Source organism: Rana temporaria, chromosome 1, assembly GCF_905171775.1.
Source record: "Rana temporaria chromosome 1, aRanTem1.1, whole genome shotgun sequence".
NCBI classification, from domain to species: domain Eukaryota; kingdom Metazoa; phylum Chordata; class Amphibia; order Anura; family Ranidae; genus Rana; species Rana temporaria.
Genome location: NC_053489.1, coordinates 415,234,674 through 415,262,588, shown reverse-complemented (window position 1 = coordinate 415,262,588; position 27,915 = coordinate 415,234,674). Strand labels below are relative to the sequence as shown.

Below are 27,915 nucleotides of genomic sequence, written 5' to 3'. Positions count from 1 at the left end.
TGCTCACTGTTTATAATATCTTGTACCAATATAGTAGCCTCTTAGTTTAATTAAGATAACTTTACATCTAGGCGCTGGAAAAGTGACCCTGTTTTTAACAATAGAGGAAAAGTGACCCTGTTTACTTCAAGTTTTTGGTAATTAAACTCACTTGGTACCTTATCTGCAATAAATTAGCCTCAGAACCTGTGTAATTCATAAGTGTTTGGGTTTAAAAGGATGTGGTGGCAATCCTAATGCCGCGTACACACCATCACTTTATGTGATGAAAAAAAACGACGTTTTTAAAAACGTCACTTTAAATGACCGTGTGTGGGGGGAAAACGTAGTTTTATGTCTTGTGAAAAACGACCAAAAAAAATTGAAGCATGCTTCAATTTTATGTGTCGTTTTTCAAAACGTCATTTTTTACTTCACAGAAATTGACCGTGTGTAGCAAAAAATGACGTTTAAAACAACGTTTTTACACCCGCGCATGCCCAGAAGCTAGTTATGAAGCGAGCTTCAATGGAAAAAAGTGGTGAACGTAACCTCGCTTTGCTAGAGCATTGTGAAAAAACGATGGTGTGTAGGCAACTTCGTCTTTGAAAGTTGAAGTTTCAAAAACGTTGTTTTTTACTTCACAGAAAATGTTTTTTTTTTTCATCACATAAAGTGATGGTGTGTATGCGGCATAATGGGGTCATTGCTGACAATAGGGTGCGACTTGTCATGCAATTTGATCGGTCAAATCGCACGACAAGTCGCTTTTAATGTGAACGAGGACTAAAGTATAAATTCAATTTTGTATGGCTTATTTCATTTATAAAACTGTTGCTTTAACACTGAATGATGTGCAAAACATTTATTATTACATCATGGAAGTCAAAGTCCAGCCAGATGTATTTTGCAATTGATTGAATACAATTGAATATAATCAAAAGCTTGCTAGCGAAAGGCAGGGTGATGGGAGTGTCAAACAAACATGAGCATAGGCCTTAGAAAACGTGCTTGTAATGTGATACTCTGGGAATCGTTGTGTAATTTAGACCTCCCCTTCCATGACTGCATCACCAACATTGCTGTCATACTGTAGCAACCGTACATAGAGAAGCTGTCAGACTGACTCCAGGTAAGGTTCTCCTTGCTTATGCAACTGTCATGATTTTTCATGATTTTTCTTTTTGCTTTGTTAATATGGTTTCAAATTAGTTGAGGTATTTAGCATGACTGTGTGCCTGCAGGAATACAAACACCTCATTGACAATAATGGGTGGGGGCTGACCAGCCTAGCCTCGCCTAAATAATTGTACGCAGATCCCTGGACTTCCCAGGGCTTGTGCAATAAAGGAACTATTTCATTTTATAAGAGCAGTTGATAATCTGGTTTTTAAGGCTGGTTCACAGCACAATTTATGTGTTTCTGTATGCACAATTTTGTGTAATCAAGTGTGTTTTTGATGCGTTTTGCCACTTTACAGATGCGTTAAAAAAAATGCAACCTGTTCTACTTTTCTTAAAAGGGTTAAGGTGGGGTGTTGGCGCTGCCCTACCTATAAACTGTGCCAAGCCGTATATGTGAACAGTGACCCTAGGGGGTACGTATATAGGTGATGGTGTGGTAATCAAATAGCCAGCATAATATGTGGAGACAAGTGTGTGTCCCAGCTATACAGGGAGTGCAGAATTATTAGGCAAATGAGTATTTTGACCACATCATCCTCTTTATGCATGTTGTCTTACTCCAAGCTGTATAGGCTCGAAAGCCTACTACCAATTAAGCATATTAGGTGATGTGCATCTCTGTAATGAGAAGGTGTGTGGGGTCTAATGACATCAACACCCTATATCAGGTGTGCATAATTATTAGTCAACTTCCTTTCCTTTGGCAAAATGGGTCAAAAGAAGGACTTGACAGGCTCAGAAAAGTCAAAAATAGTGAGATATCTTGCAGAGGGATGCAGCACTCTTAAAATTGCAAAGCTTCTGAAGCGTGATCATCGAACAATCAAGCGTTTCATTCATAATAGTCAACAGGGTCGCAAGAAGCGTGTGGAAAAACCAAGGCGCAAAATAACTGCCCATGAACTGAGAAAAGTCAAGCGTGCAGCTGCCAAGATGCCACTTGCCACCAGTTTGGCCATATTTCAGAGCTGCAACATCACTGGAGTGCCCAAAAGCACAAGGTGTGCAATACTCTGAAAGGTGGTCGTCTTTCAGTATAGGCTGAAAGACGACCACCACTGAACAAGACACACAAGCTGAAACATCAAGACTGGGCCAAGAAATATCTCAAGACTGATTTTTCTAAGGTTTTATGGACTGATGAAATGAGAGTGAGTCTTGATGGGCCAGATGGATGGGCCCGTGGCTGGATTGGTAAAGGGCAGAGAGCTCCAGTCCGACTCAGACGCCAGCAAGGTGGAGGTGGAGTACTGGTTTGGGCTGGTATCATCAAAGATGAGCTTGTGGGGCCTTTTCGGGTTGAGGATGGAGTCAAGCTCAACTCCCAGTCCTACTGCCAGTTTCTGGAAGACACCTTCTTCAAGCAGTGGTACAGGAAGAAGTCTGCATCCTTCAAGAAAAACATGATTTTCATGCAGGACAATGCTCCATCACACACGTCCAAGTACTCCACAGCGTGGCTGGCAAGAAAGGGTATACAAGAAGAAAAACTAATGACATGGCCTCCTTGTTCACCTGATCTGAACCCCATTGAGAACCTGTGGTCCATCATCAAATGTGAGATTTACAAGGAGGGAAAACAGTACACCTCTCTGAACAGTGTCTGGGAGGCTGTGGTTGCTGCTGCACGCAATGTTGATGGTGAACAGATCAAAACACTGACAGAATCCATGGATGTCAGGCTTTTGAGTGTCCTTGCAAAGAAAGGTGGCTATATTGGTCACCGATTTGTTTTTGTTTTGTTTTTGAATGTCAGAAATGTATATTTGTGAATGTTGAGATGTTATATTGGTTTCACTGGTAAAAATAAATAATTGAAATGGGTATATATTTTTTTTTTGTTAAGTTGCCTAATAATTATGCACAGTAATAGTCACCTGCACACACAGATATCCCCCTAAAATAGCGAAAACTAAAAACAAACTAAAAACTACTTCCAAAAATATTCAGCTTTGATATTAATGAGTTTTTTGGGTTCATTGAGAACATGGTTGTTGTTCAATAATAAAATGAATCCTCAAAAATACAACTTGCCTAATAATTCTGCACTCCCTGTATGTAATATATATATAGTGACAGTATCTGAGTGCTGGCATACTAGAATGAACCAAACGAATACAGGTGTAGTATAAACAAATAAAACAAACTGTGCTGCCACTGACCGACTGTCAGGAGCCTGTGCAAACCTCCACTGTGTATATACTAAACACTCATATACAATAAAATAAAGATGATGCTCATGAAAAAATGAATATAATAATAATAATATTAAAGGAATAGTCCCATCAATGTGTGCAGTAAAAAAGCTTTCTTCAAAGAAAAATTATTGATGCAAATCTTTGAAGAAAGCTTTTTTACTGCACACATTGATGGGACTATTCCTTTAATATTATTATTATTATATTCATTTTTTTCATGAGCATCATCTTTATTTTATTGTATATGAGTGTTTAGTATATACACAGTGGAGGTTTGCACAGGCTCCTGACAGTCGGTCAGTGGCAGCACAGTTTGTTTTATTTGTTTATACTACACCTGTATTCGTTTGGTTCATTCTAGTATGCCAGCACTCAGATACTGTCACTATATATATTACATATAGCTGGGACACACACTTGTCTCCACATATTATGCTGGCTATTTGATTACCACACCATCACCTATATACGTACCCCCTAGGGTCACTGTTCACATATACGGCTTGGCACAGTTTATAGGTAGGGCAGCGCCAACACCCCACCTTAACCCTTTTTTACTCTTGGTATCCCCTTTGGTGATTCGTTTCTGGGGGGCTGCAGCCTGACATTCTAATTTTAATTTTAATTTTAAAATTATATATATAATATTTACTGGATACCTTATTGGAATTTATTGGATTTTTGTTATAGTACTTCATTTCCCTTAGCGTAATATTCTACTGTCATTTGTATTAGCCCTGGTGGGTCCTAAGCGCGGAATATTTTCTTCTTTATATCATGTTCTACTTTTCTTGACTACACTGGAACGCACTGCACTGGTGTGAACTAGAGCCATTGAAATCCATCTTAAACACTATCCGTGTGGTTTTTGATGCAGAATAAAAATGCACTGCACTGCATCTGGTGTCAACCAGCCCTTAAAGGGTAAGTTCACCTTTACAGAAAAATCTGCACGTTTGACCTACGCAGGATGCCCTCCTGCCAGTCCAGCTGACCTGTTCTGACACCTCGTATAGCCGCTTCACCCGGTCCGGGGCTTACAAATCCCCCGCAGCTTATCTCCAAAACGTAACTCGTCAGGAGGTACGTTTAAGAGCAATCTAATTGGTCGACGCCGTCACTTGGGTGGTCCCGACCAATCAGAACCCACGTACCCTGTCCTGTCACAGTGGGCAAAGAGGAGAAAAAGCCGCGGGGGATTTCAAACCCCCGGACCGGTACAGCAGTGATACAAGCTGTCAGTGCAGGGGATAGTCAGACTCCAGGCTAGCTGGGTCCAAGTGTAACTTCACCTTACAAGTTTTCTGTAAAGGTGAACTTACACTTTAAGCCTGCATTCACACCTAGGCGACAAGTAACGCCGCGTACGCGGCGTATTTTGCCGCGATTCGTTTAACTTTTTTTTTTTAACAAATAATTTCCATTGCTCTCTATGGCCGAACGCCAATGCCGCTTGAAAAAAAGGGTCCGGGACTTGTTTTCAGGCGGCAGGCGTACGGCGGTTCGGCGTGAGATGTGAACCATCTCATAGACAGCAATGGAAATTCGCCCCTCCAGCGTATCGAGCGCCGGGCGTTTTGTCGCCAAGGTGTGAATGGAGCCTAAAGAATATCTATTGTGCAGAGTATAACCCTTGCTATGCCTGACTGTCAGTAATAGACTTCAAAATAATGGGGGCTCGTGGCGCAGAGCTGCATAGATATATATCTATATAAATCTATATAAATAAATATATATACATATATCTATCTATCTATAAATGTATATAGATAGATATCTACTTTTATTTTGTTATATAACAAAATCAAATTACTTTCTGATGGTCACATAGAGCAGGACTTTAGCGAGTGGAAATGTTCTTCAAAGCGGAGATCCACCCAAAAGTGGAAGCTCTGTTTATCTGTTTCCTGTCCCCACTTTCGCCAGACCTTGCCACGGCAAGGTAAGTCAGAGGTTTAGCCCCCCCCCTCGCCCTTCACCGCCGTCGGGCCATTCAAAAAGCGCAGCATGCTTCAAACACACACACAGTAGGGAATCGGCTGTGAAGCCACAAGGTTTCCCTTACAGGCATTGGTGGCGGCAGCACCCAAGAGTTGATGGAAACATTGGCTGAGGTGCTGACATCGCTGGATCCCTGGACAGGTAAGTGTCCTAATATTAAAAGTCAGCAGCTACAGTATGTGTAGCTGCTGACTTTAAATTCTTCCATGAAGGGGGGCTGGAGCACCGCTTTAAAACCATGACAAAACGACTAATAATATTTGTGTCAACATTGTCTCAAAGATTCACCTTTGTACCGACATAAATGTTGCAAAACCTTATTTCTGGAGTTACATAGCTAGTTCCAAAATTAGAAAAATGACATATTCAGCATTCATTTTTTAGTCCAGGTAATTTATGTTTGTTTGCTCTGAACAACAATTCAAAATTTGTCTTTACTTTCTATTATCTAGTTTTATAGGATGCCACAATATGTTAACAACTCATTGTGGAAAAACTGTAAATTATCAATACATGCCTCATTGTATTTTACAGTGTGTTTTGCAGCGCCATCTTGTGGTGAAAATGTATACTATCCAGAAACATAAATGTTACAACCTTTATCAGAAACCATAAGATAATTAAAGTGGTTGTAAACCTCAGTCATGAAATCTGAACAAAGCACATATATCTGTAGTGTTTACTTGTCTACTTCCAAAGCTCTAAGTGTCATTTCTCTCTGATGCTTCATTCCTCTGTTATCAGCATCAGAGTCTCTTCTTACAACTTATCCTGACACCAGAGATAAAATGGTGACAGGGGAGGGGGCTCAGCACACATATTGTCAATTCACAACACAGCTCTGCATCCTTCCCTTGTTCCTGTTCTGTGTGTGAAAGGGGGGGGGGGGGTTGTTCCTTTTCTCCAATCAGCTGTCGCACACTGTACAAGAGCTCTAACTGCAGTTTTCCAGACCCTCCTCTCTGTGCTCCTGACAGATGAAGAAGGATTTTATCTAAATTCAGATCTTTTGAATGGACTGTAGAAAAGAGCAGACTGCAGACAAACAAGTACAACTTATGTAGGAGGATTTGTTTAACTTCTGTGTATCATCTGAGGCTATTCACTTCACTGGGTATATGTGAGGGTCCATGTTAGGTTTCTTTTTTTAAAGTGTAAGTCCACCCTAACATTAAACTCCCTGCATCTACAGACATCCATGATCTAACACTAACCTATCTAGCTCTGTAAAGAAGTAATCAGTATACATACCTTTATATATTTTTTGAAGCCGATCCAATTCGATCTCCAGCGGCAGAAGCTCTGCCGAGGACACAGCCGACAACGGCTGTGAAATGAATAGGGAGTGACGTCGCCCATAGAGTTACTATGGGGCTTCCGTTGTCAGCCTTGCCCTCTGCACCCGCCTCCACAACTAAGCTGCAGCTGACAGCTCAACCTGGGATCGGTTCGGCTTCAAAAAAGCTATGTATACCGGTTTCTTCCTTACAGGGTTAGATAGGTTAGTGTTAGATTGTGATTTCTGTAGATGCAGAAATGTTAGTGTTAGAATGGACTTCTACGTTATTTTCCTAATTTCATTCCTAATAATTTATGCCCCAGTGGCTGTGGTGGTGAAATAATGAGAAGGTGATGGTACCTGTTCTCTATGCAGTCTGTCTTTGTTTTGGCATCTGCATCCACCCTACATTGTGTAGGCAGCCTATAGAGCAGCTCAACGGACACAGCCGCACATCAAAAGTTGACAGCCGTGCCGCAGTGGCTGCGCAGCACTGAACACTCACTGTTTGCACAATCTGTGTTTGAATAGCTGCAATGGTTTGCAGAGGTGACATTAGGGATCTAATAGATCTCTGATGTCTCCTATAAGACAACCGGTCACCTGCACTATACTTTAACATAAGGGGACTTGTCAGTCCCATATGTGATAGCAATAAAGGTAAGTTGGAAGATAAAAAAAAAAGTTAAATATAGTAAAAAAAAAAGCAAGCATTTTTTAAGCCCTCTCGACATATATGAATGCATCAAGGACGCTTACATATGAAATTAATAATTTTGCCACACATGTTAGAATACTGAAGTGAGTGACAATTTAGAATGTACAAAAGAAGACTTTTTGAACACATTTTTGTGATTTGTTTTTACACTCTGTTATAAAGACATATTAGACTATTTTTATCATTTTGAGAAAATAGTGACCGAGAAGTATACTTGTGTTTTTCCACATGCAGGCATCAAGAATGAAGTTATCAATCCTTGGCGCTTCTGGCCAGACAGGTTTATACTTATTGTCTCAAGCATTGGAACAGGGACATGAAGTAAAAGCCCTCGTGAGAGATGTCAATAAAATAACAATTCAGCATGAAAAGCTAAAGGTTTGTGTAATACACATTTAATCTTTTTTCTTTTGGTTGTTTTGCTGCTTTGTATTAAGTAATGTAGTATTTTTCTATCTTATAGCGGAGGTCCACCCAAATAATTTTTTTAAAGCCAGCAGCTACAAATACTGCAACTGCTGACTTTTAATAAATGGACACTTACCTGTCCAGGGCGCCCGCGATGTCGGCAGCCAAGGCCGAGCAATCGTTCGTCTCTCGGCTGCCCAACCTCCATCCTCGATGAGGGAATCAGGAAGTGAATCGTTGCGGCTTCACTGCCCGGTTCCCTACTGCACATTATTTTTGCTTTCACCACTTCCTGTAGATCATGTGACATTAGGGTGCCCACGTGTCCCTGATTAACCGGGACTTTCCCGCAATTGACATGTCTGTCCTGGGTCCCGGGCACCTTCATTCCAGGACAATACAATGAAATATAGGACACAGCCACCCCCTACTAACTAATAACTACATTTCCGGAACTGGTTGCTAAGGCCAGCGCTGCCTGGAGCAGGCTCCATATAAAGATATAGGTTAACATCAAATATCAAAATTGCTGAATCACATCATATATGATCAAATTAATGCATCTAGGACGGCCTGAAGATTTTGGAGGGCTTATTGGCTCGACACGTTTCGGCGACTGTAATGCCTCATCAGGAGAAAATGCATATAATCTAAAAGAAAAACATTATACATACATATGAGAGCCAATAAGTGTATTGAAGCTATATAGTAAAATGTGAAGGGAAAGAGGAAGGAGATAAACCAACCTCCTACTTACATATTTTTTTCCCGTCGGAATTGCATACAGACGAACGGATTTTCCGATAGGAGTTTTTTACGTCTGAAAAATTGAGAACCTGCTCTCAAACTTTTGCTGCCGGAAATTCCGACAGAAAAAGTCTGATGGAGCATACACGCGGTCGGATTTTCCATGAAAAGCTCACATCAGACTTTTGCTGGCGGAAATACCGCTTGTGTGTATGGGGCATAAGTCTTTAAAATACAACATCAAGAAGGTTAAAAAAACACCAAATAACACATTTTGTATTTACTTGAAATCATTACTTTAAATGCAACTAGCATTAAGGCCTGATGCACACTGGCGATTAGATTCTACGCAGAAACTGCAGCCCCATGCACACTGTGTGTCAACAGCCGTAGCTAGCAACTGTCATGGATGGATTTGAACCCAAATCAATGGCCATCCCCATGTATGTAACCACACATACAAATGCAAATACAGCCTCTGATCAGCTCTGGCCACAAATTGCACCCAGGATCAGCAGTTCTGACTGCACACAAACTGTATGCAAGGAATCATCTTAATGAATCCAAATCAATGCAGCAAATCATAGCACAGAGTGATGTAGCAAGATGCAGCATCTGACTGCAGCATCGTAATTATCAGCGAATGAAGCCTAGTTTAGCATTAGCCTTTTTAACCCTCTGCCAGCTAAAAGGGACAATCGGGTGTGTAATAGGGTTGCCACCTTTTCTTCAAGCTAACCCTGAACACTTTAGCAGTGCAGGGCAATTGTTTATTTTTATTTTTTTGTAGTATACACTATAGGACAGGGGTGCCCAACCTGTTGAAGAGTGAGGGCCACTTAAGCGACTTGGTAACCAATTGCGGGACAAAATGAGCGTAGCGGGTGGATGGCATGTCCGTGTCTGCTCTGCATATGCAGAGCAGACACAGCCCACTATACAAAGCAAATTGGATTGGAGGTAGGGCACAAGTCTGTTTATGTCTGCCACTATTTAGAGGTGAATGGAGGGTCCAATTGGTCGGACTGACCATGTGAAAGGGGCCCAAGGCTGCTTTCACACTGATGTGCTGCAGTTTACCCGCACCACGGGTGCAACGCAGTGTACCTTTGGCTTTTCTGCACTTTGCAATAGACTTCTATTATATTCTGCAGGTTTGGTGCACTTTCAGAAAGCTCATCAAACCTGCAGGTAATAACAGAAGTCTATGGCTTGGTGCAGATAACCTGCAGGTAAACTGCTCTGTACCTGCGGATCAGTTTGAAAGCAGCCCAGTAACCACTGCAGAACAGATATGCCCATGTATACACTGTGATTTTAGAAATAAACTGACCTTTAATAACAGTATTCTATTCCTTTCCAGAGCAGGAGGTCGCGGGCCACATCAGAGGGCTCAGCGGGTCACATGTGGCCCTCGGGCCACTGGTTGGCAACCCCTGCTATAGGATTATAAAAGACCTGGGACACTTTTGAGTACCCCAAGGAAAGCAGTATTACAGCGTGTATAGGGCGCGGTGGTGAACAGTTGGTTTGGCCAAAATTCTCTTGCTGACATCATTGCCCTGCCCCCCAGTGATGCCGCCCGCAGCTCCCGAATGGCAACAGATTCCTTTGTAACTATCCATGTTACTTGGAGCACCACAGCCTGGTCTGAATAATGTGTCCAGATTGTAGGTGTACTGAAACCTGGACACATGATTCAAAACCTGGACTGTCTGGGTGAATCCTGAACAGGTGGCAACCCTAGGTGTGAAGGGCAAACAGATTGTGACATTGAACATATTGACAGGAGGAGAGGGCAGATAGATGAGTCCATAATCCTGCAGCTGCTTATTCACAAGGATGGATGGACTTTTTTTTTAAACTGCAGTAGAGAAACGTCGTGTAACCAACCTGTGCAAATCTTAGAACTGAATAGAGAGAAACAGAAATCCACTTACAGGTAAAATAGCTACTATGTACTGTATGTATTTCAACAAAGATTTTTACTTGAATGCAGGGCTGTACTGGGACAAAAATTTGGCCCTGGACTTCATCCAGACTGGCCCACTTTGACAGATCTCTCCCACAGCGGCCGGACAACTCCCACACCCCCCGACCACCCAAGCCCCCTCTCCCCCTTCACTAGCCACTACTTTATTAGAGTAAAACGGCTGGTACTGGTACTCTTATAGGCAGTACCAGTGGGGAAGCTAGACATTATTTCACCCGGGGGAAAGAATCAGTTTGATGCCCCCCCCTTATGGGACAAGATTAGGCAGAAGTGAGAAACTCCCAGGCCATAGCTGTTGAGTCAGCTGTCCCCTCCCCCATGCTCCTCTGTCGTCCCCACTGCTCCTCTGGTCCTCCCCCTGCTTCTTTGTTCCCCTCAGGTGAGCACTGCGGGGAGGGAGAGGAGGTAAGCGCTGCGGGAAGGGAGAGACAGAGGAGCGGAGGGTTGCGGCGGTCCACTGCCACTGAAGCTGAGCCACTGGCCCACCGGGAAACTCCCTGTAGTCCCAATGACCAGTCCATCCCTGCTTGAATGGGTCACATTCGGCAACCAGTAGTGCCCACCCAAGGTGACAGGGGGTTTAATTCCTGGCACAGCTGCAAAGCATATGTACACCCCTGGCCGCTGCCTTTGCAACTTAAGGGGGAACAGTTTGGGGGGCAGTAAAAAATCCTTATCCTGGAGGTACAGATTTGGCTGGAGTTCACCTTTAAAGTTTATGTAAACCCAAACACTAAAATCTCATACATACTTAAACATAATTAAATAATGACCACAAATATACAATGGTAATTATTAACGAAGGTTCCCTGAGACAAGAAAGTTATTTGAAGGGTTCCTCGATGTTAAAAAGGTTGAAAAAGGCTGGTCTAGTTAGTGGAATCTTGCTGAAATGTTTGGGGTAAGAAATTATGGAGGTAATGGTTTTGATATTGTAGGCATCAAAAGAAGGTGCTGATGTTTTGCAAGTTGATTTAGCAGAACTTAGTAAAGTAGGTATGATAGTCCCCTTGACAGTTGTGGATGGCAATAGCATACATGTTTTATTTTATTTTTATATATGGTGTTGATTGGGAAGTGTGCGGAGCCAATGGCTAAATATATTCTGATGGTAAAGGGTCAGGAGACAAGAAAAGGAAAAGTAGAAAAGAACCTTGAAAGACTGGTCCAATAAAAATCTTGGAATAGAAGAGTACCACATTACAAGAGAGAATGCAGTTTGTTATAACAGACCTCCACTTAAGGATTTTGAATAGAATTTGACTTTAAAGAAAGACTTTTATGTACCCAGGCATGCATGTACAGCTTAGCTTTACATCAGTGCAGCAGACTATCACACCTTCTATATATCAGCATGTGCCTGTATACAGTACATCTAGGTACAATAGAGTTTACTTACATGGAATTTTTTTTTTTTTAATGAATGTTTGATCAGATAAGTTCCAGTTCCCATAATAGAAATGTTGATAGACATTATTGTAATGTTAAAAGCATAGAAACCAGTAACATTTGCTCTTGGTTGCTGATCACTGTCATTGGAAACAAAAACGGCATTCACTAAATAATTTCCTATACCAAGCTGACTCTCCAAACTTTCTAAACAAAGGGCCAGTTTATTGTCCTTCAGACTTTAGGGGGGCCAGTGTGAGTAGAAAATGCCCAAGTGCCAGTGGTAAACATTTTACATTGCACCTGTAGTCAGTAGGATGTATTGGTATTAGTGGGAGGAATAGTGTCCCATTGTTGGTGTCAGAGGGAGGAATAGTGCTCAATTGTTTACATTCCATGGAGGAATATAATGCCCCATTGTTGGTGTCAGTGGAGGGAATAGTCTCCCATCACTGGTGTCAGTAGGAGGAATTATGTCACATTGTTAGTGTCAATGGGAGGAATAGTGTTCCATCATTGGTATCAGTGAGAGGAATGGCCAGTGCCTGCCCTGGGGAACTACAGGTAAGGACTGTTCTGCAAGTGACCTTATGCAATGTCAAAGAGATATACTGGGAAGCTGGCCTGTTTCCTTCCTCCTCTCTGTTCCTTGCACCAGTTTACAACTAGTTAAATTTCCTTTATTTGTTTAAAATGCAGCAATAGGGCTCATTTGTACCGACAATATGGAGATAGGACTGCATGAAAAACAACGCAAAAAAAAAAAAAAGTTTAGGGTTCTTGGGAGCCTATATTCCTTTTTTTTTTTTTTTAAGTAAATAAATAAAAGTAAATAAATTGTTAATTCAGGGTTTTAGAATTGTGTGACTTAAGTGTTTTTATAATATATGTGTGTGTGTGTATGTGTATGTGTGTGTGTATATATATATATATATATATATATATATATATATATATATATATATATATATAAAAATACTCAACTTAACAAAAAGGTTCATTAGGGTCAAGAATGTAATCATTAGTGGCTGTTACAGGTGTAAATATAAAGAAAAAACACTTAGGCCACGTACACACAGTCGGACAAAACCGATGAGAATGGACCGAGGTTCAGTTTCATCGGTCCAAACCGACCGTGTGTATAGCCCATCGGTCTGTTGTCCTTCGGTCCAAAATGTTAAAACATGCTTCAAAATCGAACCGATGGCCCGCTGCTCGATCGGTCCAAACCGATGGTTAGTACAGAAAGCATCGGTTCAAAACCCGCGCATGCTCAGAATCAAGTCGACGCATGCTTGGAAGCATTGAACTTTGTTTTATTCAGCACGTCGTGTGTTTGACGTCACCGCGTTCTGACCCGATCGGTTTTTTAAACGATGGTGTGTACGCACATCAGACCATCAGGCCACTTCAGCGGTGAACCGATGGAAATGGCCCGTCGGACCATTCTCATCGGTTTGGAACGACCGTGTGTACGCGGCCTCACATTTCCCATACATGCTAACAAGATATATGCACAGGGCACCATGATAAATTGGGCACAATTATTTCACCGACTTTTTTTATTTGTTTTTTATTAAAGCAGGCCTGATTTTTTCCCCCCCCCCCCCCCCCCCCAACGCAAATATGACAAAGCCCCACCCCCTTCATGACATTGTCAAAAAGGGACCGAGCAGGGATGACTTTAAAATGATGCCCCCCCGGAAGAATTTCAGCGGACGCCCATGGTTGTATCAGTGGAAGGAATAGTGTTCAATCATTTATATCCATAAGAGGAATTAAGCCCCATCTTTGGTATTGCTGGGAAGAATAGGACTCCATCATTGCTGTCAGTGGGAGGAATAGTACTCAATTGTTTATATCTATAGTAGGAATAATGCCCCATCATTGATTTCAGTGAAAGAAATACAGCCCCATTGTTGGTATCAGTGTAAGGAATAATTCCCCACTGTTGGGGTCAGTGGAAGCAATGGAATGGATTCTCATCGTTGTCAGTGGGAAATTGTGCCATGTATCAGTGGGAAGAATGGTACCACAAGGGTCGGATAAAGGCAAACAAAGGGCCGCATCTGGCCCGTGGGCCACAGGTTAGAGACCATTGGTTTTAGACTGTAAACCAAAATAGACTGACCACTTTAATGTTCAATATCAAAGGCTTTAATTATTCCAATGTGTTTAGTTAGTGTTATTATAAACAGATATATAAGGTCTATGTTGCTTTAATAGCATAACACTAACTGAAAAAATATTTATTATGCAGCATTCATGTTGCAGAAACATTCACTTAGAATCTAACACATACTTTGTTTTCCAGGTGGTAGAAGCCAATATATTTTCACAGGAATCCCTAGTGGAACATTTGCAAGGCCAGGATGCAGTTATGTCATGTCTGGGATTTCCTTATAAAATGTTTTCCTCTATTAGTGGTTACACTGACTCCATGAAAACCATTGTGGGAGCAATGCGACAGGCTGAAGTGAACAGAATAGTAGTGATGACTTCATGGTATACTGATAGTAAGTAAATGTACCAAATATTTGGCGAGTGTATACAAATAAGAGAACCATTTAGATAAAACCCTTTAGGGCTCATTCACATAGGAGCCTAAATGCTGATTTTAGATGCTTACACTGAAGCCTCGTACACACGACCGATTTTCCCGGCAGCAAAAACTGCCAGGAGAGCTTTTGGCCAAGAAAACCGGACGTGTGTATGTTTCCTCGCAGTTTTTTTCCCGTCAGGAAAAGATCCGGGACTCCCGGCGGGAAAATAGAGAACCTGCTCTCTATTTTCCCGTCGGGATTCCCAGCGTTTTTTTTTTCTGCCAGATCTACTACTTACCCATGGGAAAGACTGTGAGGCAGTGCCGATGGAGCATACACACGGCCGGGATTCCTGGCCAAAGCTCCCTGGCAGTTTTCCTTCCAGGTTCTCCGTTTTCCCCTTGGTTTTCTCGGCGAGAAAACCGAGCATGTGTACAGGGCTTTATAGTATTGTACGTATCTAAACACAGCACTACCCTACACATCTCTGTTCTTGCTTGTACATTTACATACATTTGCAAATTTTACACAAGTAAATTCATGTAAATACCTGCATGCATGCACCCATAAAGTCATTAAAATAATTGTATGCATCTAAATGCAAGTACTTTACACATTTTTCACAGAATCTTCTAATAGTTGGCAACAAGACCCTGCATTCCATGCAGAAAATAAACATATGGCCATGTAAATGAAGCCTCAACTACAGAGATTTGCTTTTTGACACTGCTAGGAGACACTGGGCTAGATTCAGAAAGATCAGCGGATCTTTCTGCTGGCGTAACGTATCTCAGATACGTTACGCCGCCGCAACTTTGGGCGCAAGTTCCGTATGCAGAAAGAACTTGCGCCCTTAGTTACGGCGGCGTAACGTATGTGTGGCGGCGTAAGCTCTCCTAATTCAAATGGGGATGTTGGGGGCATGTTTTATTTAAATTTCACTTGACCCCGCGTATTTGACGTTTTTTGTGAACGGCGCATGTGCCGTTTGTGAAAAAATCCCAGTGCGCATGCTCGAAATTACGCCGCAAAGCCTCGTTGGTATCGATGTGAACGTAACTTACGCAAAGCCCTATTCGCGAACGACTTACGCAAACTACGTAAAATTTTCAAAACTCGGCGCGGGAACGACGTCCATACTTAACATTAGCTACGCCTCATATAGCAGGGGTAACTATACGCCGAAAAAAGCCCAACGTAAAAAAATGCGCCGGTGGGACGTACGTTTCTGAATCGGCGTAAATACCTAATTAGCATATTCCTCGCGTAAATATACGGAAGCGCCACCTAGCGGCCAGCGTAAATATGCAGCCTAAGATACAACGGTGTAAGACACTTACACCTGTCGGATCTTAGGGAAATCTATGCGTAACTGATTCTATGAATCAGGCGCATAGATACGACCCCGCACACTGAGAGATACGACGGCGTATCCGGAGATACGCCGTCGTATCTCCTTTCTGAATCTGGCCCAGTGATTTTGTGATACACACCCCTTTGCTAGCCCCTAAGAACATTCAGCTTCTTTTCAGGTTTACTATTATTACATACAGAGTAGATGAGAAAGTATGTGGTACCTTTCAGAGATCAATTTCCAGCTTATAATACTGTATAATCTAGGTGCACTCCTCTACCAGGAGATCCCCATAATCGATGCTTTGAAAGCAAAAGAACCCAGAGGCACTTGCAGGTTAATGACTTTATGAAAAGCTGCAAAGTTAAAAATTAAAATCTCAGCCAACATCCTTTTCCTGTGTACAGTGCCTTGAAAAAGTATGCATACCCCTTCAAATTTTCCACATTTTGTCAGGTTACAACCAAAAAAGTAAAAGTATTTTATTGGGATTTTATGTGATAGACCAACACAAAGTGGCACATAATTGTAAAATGGAAGGAAAATTATAAATGGTTTTCATTTTTTTTATTCACTCTCTAGATGTGCAAAGCTGGTGGAGACATACCCAAAAAGACTTTCAGCTGTAATTGCAGAGAAAGGCGGTTCTACAAAGTATTGACTCAGGGGGGCTGAATACAAATGCACGCCACACTTTTCACATATTTATTTGTAAATAAAATTGAAAACCATTGATCGTTTTCCTTCCACTTCACAATTAGGTGCCACTTTGTGTTGGTCTATCACATAAAATCCCAATAACATTACATTTACATTTTGGGTTGTAACATGACAAAACGTGGAACATTTCAAGGGGTATGAATACTTTTTCAAGGCACTGTATCTCATACACTTTGAGGAGGGTAACTGACATTGGCTAAGAATTGTATCTTTTAACCAACCTTGCAACTATTGAAAACAAAGGGATTAACACTGCAAGTGCTACTTCCTGCATCTGCTCACTGTTCACTAGACAGAGGTGATGGTGCGGAGTCACTGTCCCAATCAGGAGACTGAAGCTCAGCTGCTGAACCTGGAAATTGGACTTACAATTCCCTTGGCATCTAATACACAAACCATATACTGTATGTATTTTTTCTGTATTTTTTGTTGGTGTTTGTGTGGAGTTTAGCTTTAATACGTGTGCTAGCTGTAGCTTTAAAAAAGGTTTTTGCTTGGCTTTTAAAGTGGTAGTAAAGTTTTTTTTTTTTTTTTTTACTTTTACCTACAGGTAAGCCTATAATAAGGCTTTCCTGTAGGTAAAAAAATATCTCCCAAACCTTTATGGTTTAGGAGATATTCCCCTCGCAATGGGCCACTGAATGCAGCGGCGCATGCGCACAGGGAGTTTTCAGGTTAAGGACCGGCAGCCGCCGGACCTTGCCGGAAAGAAGTCTCCCGCGCGCACACGCGGGAGTGACGACATCGCGGCTCCAGTCACTCATAGCGCTAGAGCCGTGATACCCGAGGCCGAGGCGAAATGTCAGCTGCCTTGGCGTGGACCGGGAGGGACACTGACGCATCGTTCTAAGGTAAGTATTTCATAATGAGCTAGTATGCGGTGCATGCTAGCTCAATATGCCTTTTCCCTTACAGGTATAAAGAAAAAAAAAAAGCAGCGGGTTTACTACCGCTTTAATGAATGAATGAATGAATGAAGTTTTTACTAAGCTTGAAACTGTGCCAGGTGCAGAGATTTTGGGCCAGATCCACGTACATCGGCGCATATATCCGTCGGGCGTAGCGTATCTCTGATACACTACGCCGCCGTAACTTTATTTTATTTTTTTTAATCCTCAAAGAATGCGCACCGTAAGTTACGGCGGCGTAGTGTATCTTTGGCGGCGTAAGGGCGCGCTATTCAAATGGATGTGATGGGGGCGTGTTTTATGTAAATATGTCTAGACCCGACGTAAATTAATTTTTTTTTCAACTGCGCATGCTCGAAATTAAACCAGAAAAAAGCCAATGTTTACGACGGTGACGTCATTCTACGCAAAGACCTATTCGCTAACGACTTACGCAAACGACGTAACATTTTTAAAATTCGACGCGGGAACGACGGCCATACTTAACATAGGATGCGCCTCATATAGCAGGGGGAACTATACGCCGGAAAAAGCAGAACGCAAACGACGTTAAAAAATGCGCCGGCCGGACGTACGTTCGTGGATCGCCGTATCTAGCTAATTTGCATACTCGAAGCGGAATTCGACGGAAACGCCACCTAGCGGCCATCGTAAATATATACCTACGATCCGACGGCGTACTAAGACGTACGCTGTCGGATCGATCCCTAATTCCGTTGTATCTTGTTTTGTGGATACAAAACAAAGATACGACGCGGGAACTTTGAAATTACGTGGCGTACTAATAGATACGCCGGCGTAATTTCTTTGTGGATCTGGCCCCTTGTCTTTAACTCCAATGTAGCGCTCTTTAACACCTCCGCTATCCAATTAGAGCTTTGTTATTAGGTTCTGAGATACTTTCACCCTGGGACTTTGTAGGTTTGACATTTGAACAAGCTCATTAGTCTTGCACCTTACCCGTGTTATCAAAATATCCGGATAAATGTTTAGTTAGGTCACAACACTTATGAATATTAGATTGCACACAGGACACATACAAATGTGATTTTTTAAATGTAAGTTTGGCATCATAACCAAATAAATTGTTTTCTTTCTTTCAATAGCTAGCTCTGCACAGAATTCTTCATTTTTTGTACGCAATTTCCTCATTCCTCTCATAAAAAGCGTTCTCACAAACATGTTTGAGATGGAACAGTACCTTGAAAAAGAATGTCCTGATCTTGACTGGACTGTGGTAAGACCACCTGGTCTTCAAAATGTTCCAGTAACAGGTATGCATGGTATAATTGTTTTCGAAATATAAGGTGAAAAGCAGAAATAGGGGATAACAACCTGTGTACATTACAAACCAGTGGAGTTTAATAAGACACAATAATATTGCACTTACAATTTCCAAAGAAGTGAAAGCCCATGTAGAGCCTGGTGAGTTGATCACTGAGTGCACCTGGCAGTCCTCCACAGCCAGCAGCAGAGCAGTGTGTAAGGAGCGAAGTCTATACTAATGTTTTACTATGTGAAAGCAATGGAACTGATTGGTGCCTCACTTCGGGTAGCTTGAGTTATTATTGCAATACATTTCTGGGGCTCCTCTCCCTTTGTCAAACCTGGGCATCCTGAAGAATATAAATAACGGCCGGTGTTATCAACATCTGTAATGCCAATTCACAATATAAACATGCTAAATGGGTACTATAAGTAAAGTGACATAAAATTGATGGTAAACAGCCTAAAAAAGGGAAACATCATGTTAATATACATAGCAAAGTAAAAGGGATACAATAGTAAAACTTTTGGAATCCACTTTTCACAAGAAGGGTGCCTTGCAATATGTGAGTGTGTGTGTGTATATATATATATATATATATATATATATATATATATATATATACACACGTTAGGGGTGCACCGAATGGAAATTTTGGTGCCAAAACCAAAAATGCAGGATGCACTTTGCTGAAAAACCGAAACCGAAAATCACAGTTTTAAAAAAATATTTATATTTTTAGATATAATTTATCATCCACTTAATTAATATCATCAATTTAAATGAATATGAATTTATTGTTGGCACCTTTGGCGCAAGAAAGGTCAAGAAAAATGCAATATGAAGTCTCTAACCATCTCTTGTATCATGTCCTCAGTCTCTAACCATCTCTTGTATCATGTCCTCAGTCTCTAACCATCTCTTGCATCATGTCCTCAGCCTCTAACCATCTCTTGCATCATGCCCACAGTCTCTAACTATCTCTTGCATAATATCTTTAGTCTCTAACCATCTCTTGTATCATGTCTGCAGTCTCTTACACACTGATAATAGTATTATCAAAATTTCCATTCGGTGCACCTCTAGCAGACATGATACAATAGATCAATGCAGCCTCACCAGTGCCCGTCACATGCAGCCTCACCAGTGCCCGTCACATGCAGCCTCACCAGTGTCCGTCACATGCAGCCTCACCAGTGTCCGTCACATGCAGCCTCACCAGTGTCCGTCATATGCAGCCTCACGAGTGCCTGTGGATGCAGCCTACCTGTGCCCAGCTGCCTCACCTCTCCTGTGATCACGTCACACTGATTCAATGTCCCGCCATTGGATCAGTATATATATACACATATATACACACACACTGTATATACATATACAGTGGTCAGCATAAATGAGTACAACCCAAGAGATTTGTCAGAAAACCTTTACTTTCCTTTCAGAATCAACATTTTCAATGGGACTTTATATTACAAAATACTCACACAAATGCAGGCCCTAAAACCAAGATTTGTTAATTTGCACACACAAATTTTTTTTTCCTAACAAATTCATTCAAGACCATGTTGCAAAAATAAATACACCTCACTGAAAGTCTTAGGAGCAAAGCTAAATTTTAGACAAAAGTCTAATTAACAAGAGTTCGACTACAGAGTCTAATTATTCATTAAACAGGTGTCCAGCAGACAGTTGATTAAAAAAGGGCATTACTTAACAAAGAACACCCCTTGCCATTTCATGCTGTCACCACATGAAAGAGAAATGTCGCAAGGTCTGAGAAAGAAAGTAATTTCTTTACACAAGAAAGGTGAAGGCTACAAGAAGATCAGCAAAGCTTTACTTATCAGTCAGAATACTGTAGCAAAATTCATACAAAAATTTAGCAAAAATGTAACTGCAACCATCTCACAGAGACCCAGGCCATCCATGGAAATTAACACCTTGACGGCAACGTCTTCTGATGAGAAGGGTTGAAGAAAATCATCATACAAGTTCACTACAATTAGCTAGAGAAGTAGAAAGCCAAACTAGGGTGATTGTTTCCCGTAACACAATACGGCATACATTTCAGAGGAATAGCATGCATGGGTGTCATCCACAAAGGAAGCCTCTCCTAAAGTCCGTGCAAAAAAAGCCCACCTAGAGTTTGCCAGGGCCCATGCTGAAAAAGATAACTACTGGGACTCTGTACTCTGGAGTGATGAGACCAAAATAAATGTTTTTGGAACTGATGGCTTCAAAACTGTATGGCGTTTCAAAGGTGAGAAGTACAAAAAAAGCATGGTTCCTACAGTGAAGCATGGTGGTGGCAGTGTCCTTCTGTGGGGCTACACGAGTGCTGCTGGTGTCGAGGAGCTGCATTTCATCAATTGTATCATGAATTCAAAGATGCACTGCTAATGAAAGAGAAGATGCTGCCATCACTCTTTGCCCTTGATCGTCGTGCACTTTTCCAACATGACAAATCATTGAAGTCATAGGCCTCGTACACACCACCGGATCTATCCGCTGAAATTGATCCACGGATCAGTTCCAGCGGATAAATCCGGTCGTCTGTGCGGCCTAGCGGATATTTATCCGCGGACATTTCTCGGCCCGATCGATTTCAAGCGGATATAAATTTCTTAGCATGCTAAGAAATTTATCCGCTTGAATCGGGTCCAGCGGATTGATCCGGTGGTCTGTACAGACTCACCGGATCAATCCGTCCGCTCCCCTCCCTCGCATGCGTCGTAATGATTCGACGCATGCGTGGAGGAACTTACATTTCAGCGTCGCGCATGTCATCGCGGCGACGGCGCGACACGTCACTGCGGATGAATTCCGCGCGGATTTTGCTCCGATGGTGAGTACACGCCATCGGATCCAAATCCAGAGGAGGAATCTCCAGCGGAGATCCCCTCGTGTGTATGGGGCCTTAGAACAAAAACTAGATAGTTTTTGTTGTGGGGTGTATTCTAAGATTTTGTAATCTAAGTTATATTATTAACCTTCATGTTTCATGTAATGAGCTAAACCAATGTTCTATAAAACTGAATTTTGTCAAAAATTGTTCTTGTGTTCATTGAGATATTGATTAAAATCTTACTTTTCAAAAGGAGTGTACCCATTCATGCTGAGCACTGTATGTGTAGCGCCTGTGTACTTTCAGCACAGGTGCTATTCTAAATTTAAAGGGGGATGAGAGAGTTAGTTAGCTCTCATCCAAGTGATTTGTACAAATTAGGCCTCTGTTTCAGCTGGGCTGTACTGTGGGTTCATTCTGTGTTCCTGAGGTGCTATTCCACCTGGGGCGGCAGGTGGCGCCAGTAGAGTCTAGGTTGGAGTCCCTCTTGCCAGCAGCCAATCAGGAGTGTTTTTCCCTTGCGGGGATGCTGGGGGAAGGTATTTCTGGAGCAGACGCCATTAGGCGGTGTTCTTGTTCCTGGTGTGGCGCCCACCTTTAGGGTGACCACACATCACGGCTCCCCGGCGATATGGCCTACCAGGCCAGAGTGCCCGTGCCGCGCAGTGTTCCTGGTTCCGGGACCATGTTGGCCCGGAGCATTTGAAGCTATGGCGGGGCCCCAGTAATTGACTGGGTCCCCAATTCTGAGAAGATCCCAAGCGAGATAGCTGTTCGGTGGGGAGTCCGTCTGAGGAGCGCCAATGAGAGGCTGGCGGTCCAACAGGGCCTAGACGATCCACCGGGGATCAAGGTAACCGGACACTGAAAAGGTTGGATGTTAGCCACCTGTCAGTCGGTGACCAAGTTGAGAATTACCTAAGGGAGATTCAGGCACCAAATACTTCTGAGGAGAATCTTCTCCATAATCTACATTCTAGGGAAGGGTCTAGGGCAGAGACTTGTTTCCCTCAAGTTTTCCGAGTGATTCCCTGGCTGCCAGGTCGGTGTGAGAGGCCTGTCCAGGTACACTATACCCACTCCGGCTGGAGTGGCGACGAAAGTAAAGTGTGGTTGGAAGCAGGACTGCTCCCGTTCTGTTGGGCCTGAATCTGCTATTCCTCCTCCTCACCCATCTTTGATCTATCTACCTCAAGTTTTACTGTTTGCCGTGTTGGGCAAAAATAAAAGCACAAGAAAGACACCTGCTGTTTGGACATTCCATCATTGCTACTCTCATCATCATCTACCCCTAGACGCTCACAGAGGTAACACGCCATGCCAATCTATAACCAGCGGCTCCTTCGGGGGTGAGCGCTACATATATATATATATATATATATATATATATATATATATATATATATATATATATATAGACATTAAAATGGGGGGATATATGGAGCGATCCCCGCTGAGCTTACGGACACACGGAGGCGGATCATTACTGATCCGCCCCATGTGAAAGGGCCCTAAAAAGCACTATAAGAATGGAAATAAGAATTAACTGTAATAAAACTATGTAATAGTATTAGGCTATGCAAGTAAGAAATACATGGAAAATATAAAGGAGATACAAATAAGGGAAACATTCACAAATTCAAGAAGACAAATATATGGAATTAAAAGAAAATGTGAATAAGAGAATAACGAGTGGGTACTAGGGGCAAACAGGGTGTTACTATTGGAATGTAGTTTTTAACAAGAGTGAGAATTAATGACATAAGTGATATAAATAGCCACACAGTATATTTGGAAGATTTAAAAATGTCTGGTAGGCATCCTTAAAAGCATTTTTAGGGCACCATCTGTGTCTTGCATGGTTTATAATATTAGTGAAAATGAATTGTGTTTCCAAATTTAAAAGTGATTGTAAAGTCTCGTTTTAAACAAAACAAACAAACATGTTATACTTACTTCCTCCTGTGAAGTTGGTTTTGCACAGAGCAGTCTGTATCCTCTTCTTCTCGGGTCCCTCTTTGCTGCTCCTGCCCCCTCCCTCCTATTGATTACCCCCACAGTCAGCAGCTTCCTATGGGGGCACTGGAGCCGAGTCACAGCTCCGTGTGTCCATTCAGACACATAGCCCCATCCCCGCCCCCTCTCTCCCCTGATTGGCTGACTGACTTTGATTGATAGCCACGGGAGCCAATGGCACCACTGTTGTGTCTCAGCCAATCAGGAGTGTCCCGGACTGCTTAGACATTCGTGGACGTCACTGGATATAGAGGGGCTCAGGTAAATAATTGGGTGGCTGCTACACACAAAAATGAATTCTATGCATTAAGATAAAAAACTCTTTAAGGTTTTCTCAATAGCCCTTTGTCACATTCACATAGCTGGGGGCATTGTTTTTTTTTTCTATAGTGGTATCTTGGCTATAAAGAGTTGATCCAAAAATGTAAATTAATTGTGCTCCAGAGTAAACTGTCAATAAAAAGCAGTGTCTGCTTTGAGTTGATACCTATTTGATAAGGTGGTATATATTGTGATCTGTGAGACAGGACAATTTAGTTTGTTGCAGGCAGGTTGGTAAGTTGAAGGGGTTGAAAAGGTTTGTTTTATATTTTCTAAATAGGTTGCTTTAACCACTTGAGACCCGTGCTGTAGACGAAAGACGTCCACAGCGCGGCTCTCAAGTGCTGGGTGGACGTCCCTGGTCGTTCTTCTATTTGCATTCCCCGCGCGCGCCGCTGGGGGCGCGCAGCGGGGAAAAACTGTGCCCGGCATATCGCTGAGAACCCGATGCGTGTGCCTGGCGGGCGCGATGTCCGCCAGCTACCCGCGATTGGCGGTGACAGCAGGGACGTGGAGCTCTGTGTGTAAACACAGAGCTCCACGTCCTGTCAGGGATAGAGGAGACCAATGCTGTGTCCCTTGTACATAGGGACACAGCATCGGTCACCTCCCCCAGTCAGTCCCCCTCCACACACAGTTAGAATCACTCTCAGTTTACACATTTAACCCCTTCCTCACCCCCTAGAGTTAACCCCTTCACTGCCAGTCACATCTATACAGTAATCAATGCATTTTTATAGCACTGTTCACTGTGTAAATGTGAATGGTCCCAAAATAGTGTCAAAAGTGTCCGATATATCCGCCGCAATATCGCAGGCCTGACGAAAAAAAAAAAAAAATCGCAGATCGCCTCCATTACTAGTAAAAAATAAAAAAAAATCATAAATCTATCCCCTATTTTGTAGGCGCTATAACTTTTGCGCAAACCAATCAATATACGCTTATTGCGTTTTTTTTTTGTTTTTGTTTTTTAAATATGTAGAAGAATACGTATCGGCCTAAACTGAGGAAAAAAATTGTTTTAAAAAAAAAAATTGGGATATTATTCTAACAAAAAGTAAAAAATGTTTTTTTTTCAAAAAAATTTTGTATATAGCGCAAAAAATAAAATCCCCAGAGGTGATCAAATACCACCAAAAGAAAGCTCTATTTGTGGGGAAAAAAAATGATAAAAATATAATTTGGGTACAGCATTGTATGACCGCGCAATTGTCATTCAAAATGCGTCAGCGCTGAAAGCTGAAAATTGGTCTGGGCAGGAAGGGGGTTTAAGTGCCCAGTAATGAAGTGGTTAAGCTAGTGCATTGTTGGTTCACTTACCTTTTCCTTCGATTTCCCTTCTAAATGTTTTTTTTCTTTGTCTGAATTTCTCACTTCCTGTTTCTCCTCAGTAAGCTTGCCCCCATCATCCGAGCTGATCTGGCTGGGGGTTAGTCAGCCAGAACAGCTTACTGAGGAGGAACAGGAACTGAGAAATTCAGACAACGAAAAAAAACATTTAGAAGGGAAATGGAAGGAAAAGGTAAGTGAACCAACAATGCACTAGCTTAAAGGAACCTATTTAGATAATAAAAAACAAACCTTTACAACCCCTTTAAGCTGGGAATTTGTCTTTGTTTCTGTTCTCCTTGCAGTTAAAGCCAGTTATGGGTTGGGGCAGTTGCCATTTGATTGTACTGAAGGCAATATATTTATGGTGCAACACCTACTATGTGTTCCCAAATTTAGTTCCTAAGAGCTTGTAGAAGTTGATTAGAATCCTTGATGCAGGAGGCTAATGATATTACTAGTGATTGAGGAAAAAAAAAAAACAGTTTATGGCAAAAGCAAAAGTGTAGTGGCAGCCTAAACCCAATTAAGTTTCTGTTGTATGCTAGAAAATTAAGTCAATTTAAGTAATCTATAGGTTCAAAGGGCCAGATTCACGTAGAATCGCGGCGGCGTAACGTATTGTAGATACGTTAGACCGCCGCAAGTTTTCATCGCAAGTGCCTGATTCACAAAGCACTTGCGTGAAAACTTACGCCGTCAGCCTCCGGCGTAAGCCCGCGTAATTCAAAGGGGCGTGTGCCATTTAAAAGAGGTGCGCTCCCACGCCGGACCTACTGCGCATGCTCCGTTTTGAAATTCCCGCCGTGCTTTGCGCGAAGTGACGTCATTTCATCTTTTGCCTGACGAAGAGGTCCTGCGTGGCCTCGAAACGTTGCTCTTTTGGATCAATAGATATGCATTAAATCTTTGGACGTTTTTTTAAGATGATCCCTAGTGTGCTGGCGAATATATATATATGTGCGTAGCGTACTTTCGTATTCCCGGACGTCTTACGCAAGAATTTTTTTTGGGGAAATTTGACGCGGGAACGACGGCCATACTTTAACATGGGCTGTGTAAAGTTAGGGCAGCTAAAACGACGACTAACTTTGCGACGGGAAACTAGACTAGCAACGACGTAACGAACGCGAAAAAACGTCGTGGATCGCCGTAAGTACTAATTTGCATATCCGACGCTGGTTTACGACGCAAACTCCCCCCAGCGGCGGCCAAGGTATTGCATCCTAAGATCCGACAGTGTAATTCAATTACACCTGTCGGATCTTAGGGGCTAACTATGCGTAACTGATTCTATGAATCAGTCGCATAGTTAGGACGACCCTAAAACAGAGATACGACGGCGTATCAGGAGATACACTGTCGTATCTCTTTTGTGAATCTGGCCCAAAATATACAGAGGTTCCATAGAGGTTAGTTAGACCTATCAGCAGCTCCTATATTTATATTATTGGTTCTAAATGATAAAAATTTTAAGATACTGTGCTTAATTTTACATTTTTATTTTCAGCCAAACAGTACAATTCTGTACATAAAAATGATGGATGTTTATTATCTTTTTCTACAGACAAAGAAATACTGACTCATGAAGGCTACTTTGTCCCAGATGAAAATGGATACCCTTGTACCAACACAGTGTCCCGAGGAGACGTATCGCGCTTCATGCTCTCTACCCTCAATGATGAAAAGTGGACCAGAAAAATAGTTGCAATGTGCTGTAAATAATGTAGAAATAATGTAGAAATTCATGGTAATAATGAAGGAAAACCCAAATGTTGCTAAACCTAGAATTTGATCAGTGGGTGAATGCTAAATCGTTAAGGGATAAGTTCACAAAAAAAAAAATGCACCTTTTTCATGGAGCCTGTAAAGCAAGCAGATACACTGACAGGAAAAATCAATGAACTACCAGAGCACTCCACAGAGCCGTGGTAGTTCATTGAGAACTACAAGCCAACATCCGCAAAGGATATTGGTACTTGTACTTGTAGTTCATTCATTCGCAGAACTCTGTGAATGAACAACGCGGTCATGTGGGCGGAGCCCTGCACAGATTTCAAATACTGACAGCTAGTATGAGAACTTCTCCTCATACTGGGGGGGGGGGGACCAGGCAGCGACTCCAGCATTGGGAACATGCGACATGTTCCACCCTAAAAACAAGTGGAACATGTAACATGTTCCTAACGGTGAACTTATCCTTTAAAGCTCATGGTGGAGGCTTACGTTACTTTGAGCTCCAATAGAAGTACTTTTCCACTCTAGACAATAGTCTCTTTATAACATGGCCTTTAATTCCTAGTAGGTTTCTAAGACCCCTTTCGCACTGGGGCGTTTTTCAGGTGCTTTCCTAGCGCCTGTAAAACACCTCCCCTGCAGCCCCAGTGTGAGATCTCTGAGTGCTTTCACACTGGGGCGGTGCGCTTGCAGAACGTAAGAAAAAGTCCTGCAAGCAGAATCTTTGGGGCTCCTCCACCGCCCCTGCCATTGAAATCAATGGGCATCGCTGCCGAAGCGCCTGCAAACCCCTTTCGGCAGTGGCACTTTGTGGGCACTTTTAACCCTTTATTCGGCCACTAGCGGGGGGTTAAATGCACCCTGCTAGCGGCCAAAAAGCACCACTATAACAACGGTAAAGCGCCGCTAAAATTTGTGGCGCTTTACCGCTAACGACCCCCACCCCAGTGTGAAAGTAGCCTAAAGAGAAAACCTCTC

The 27,915-nt window shown here is 42.3% G+C and overlaps 1 protein-coding gene across 1 annotated transcript; it reads left to right on the top strand.

Moving 5' to 3' along the window:
• The first annotated feature begins 1,003 nt into the window (after window positions 1-1,003).
• Window positions 1,004-27,046, top strand: LOC120914210 (uncharacterized protein At2g34460, chloroplastic-like). The gene is made up of 5 exons (XM_040324790.1): window positions 1,004-1,111; window positions 7,595-7,738; window positions 14,212-14,413; window positions 18,529-18,696; window positions 26,768-27,046. The coding sequence occupies exons 2-5, from the start codon at window positions 7,604-7,606 to the stop codon at window positions 26,923-26,925; spliced, it is 663 nt and encodes a 220-aa protein (XP_040180724.1). The 5' UTR covers window positions 1,004-1,111; window positions 7,595-7,603; the 3' UTR covers window positions 26,926-27,046.
• The last annotated feature ends 869 nt before the right edge of the window (window positions 27,047-27,915 follow it).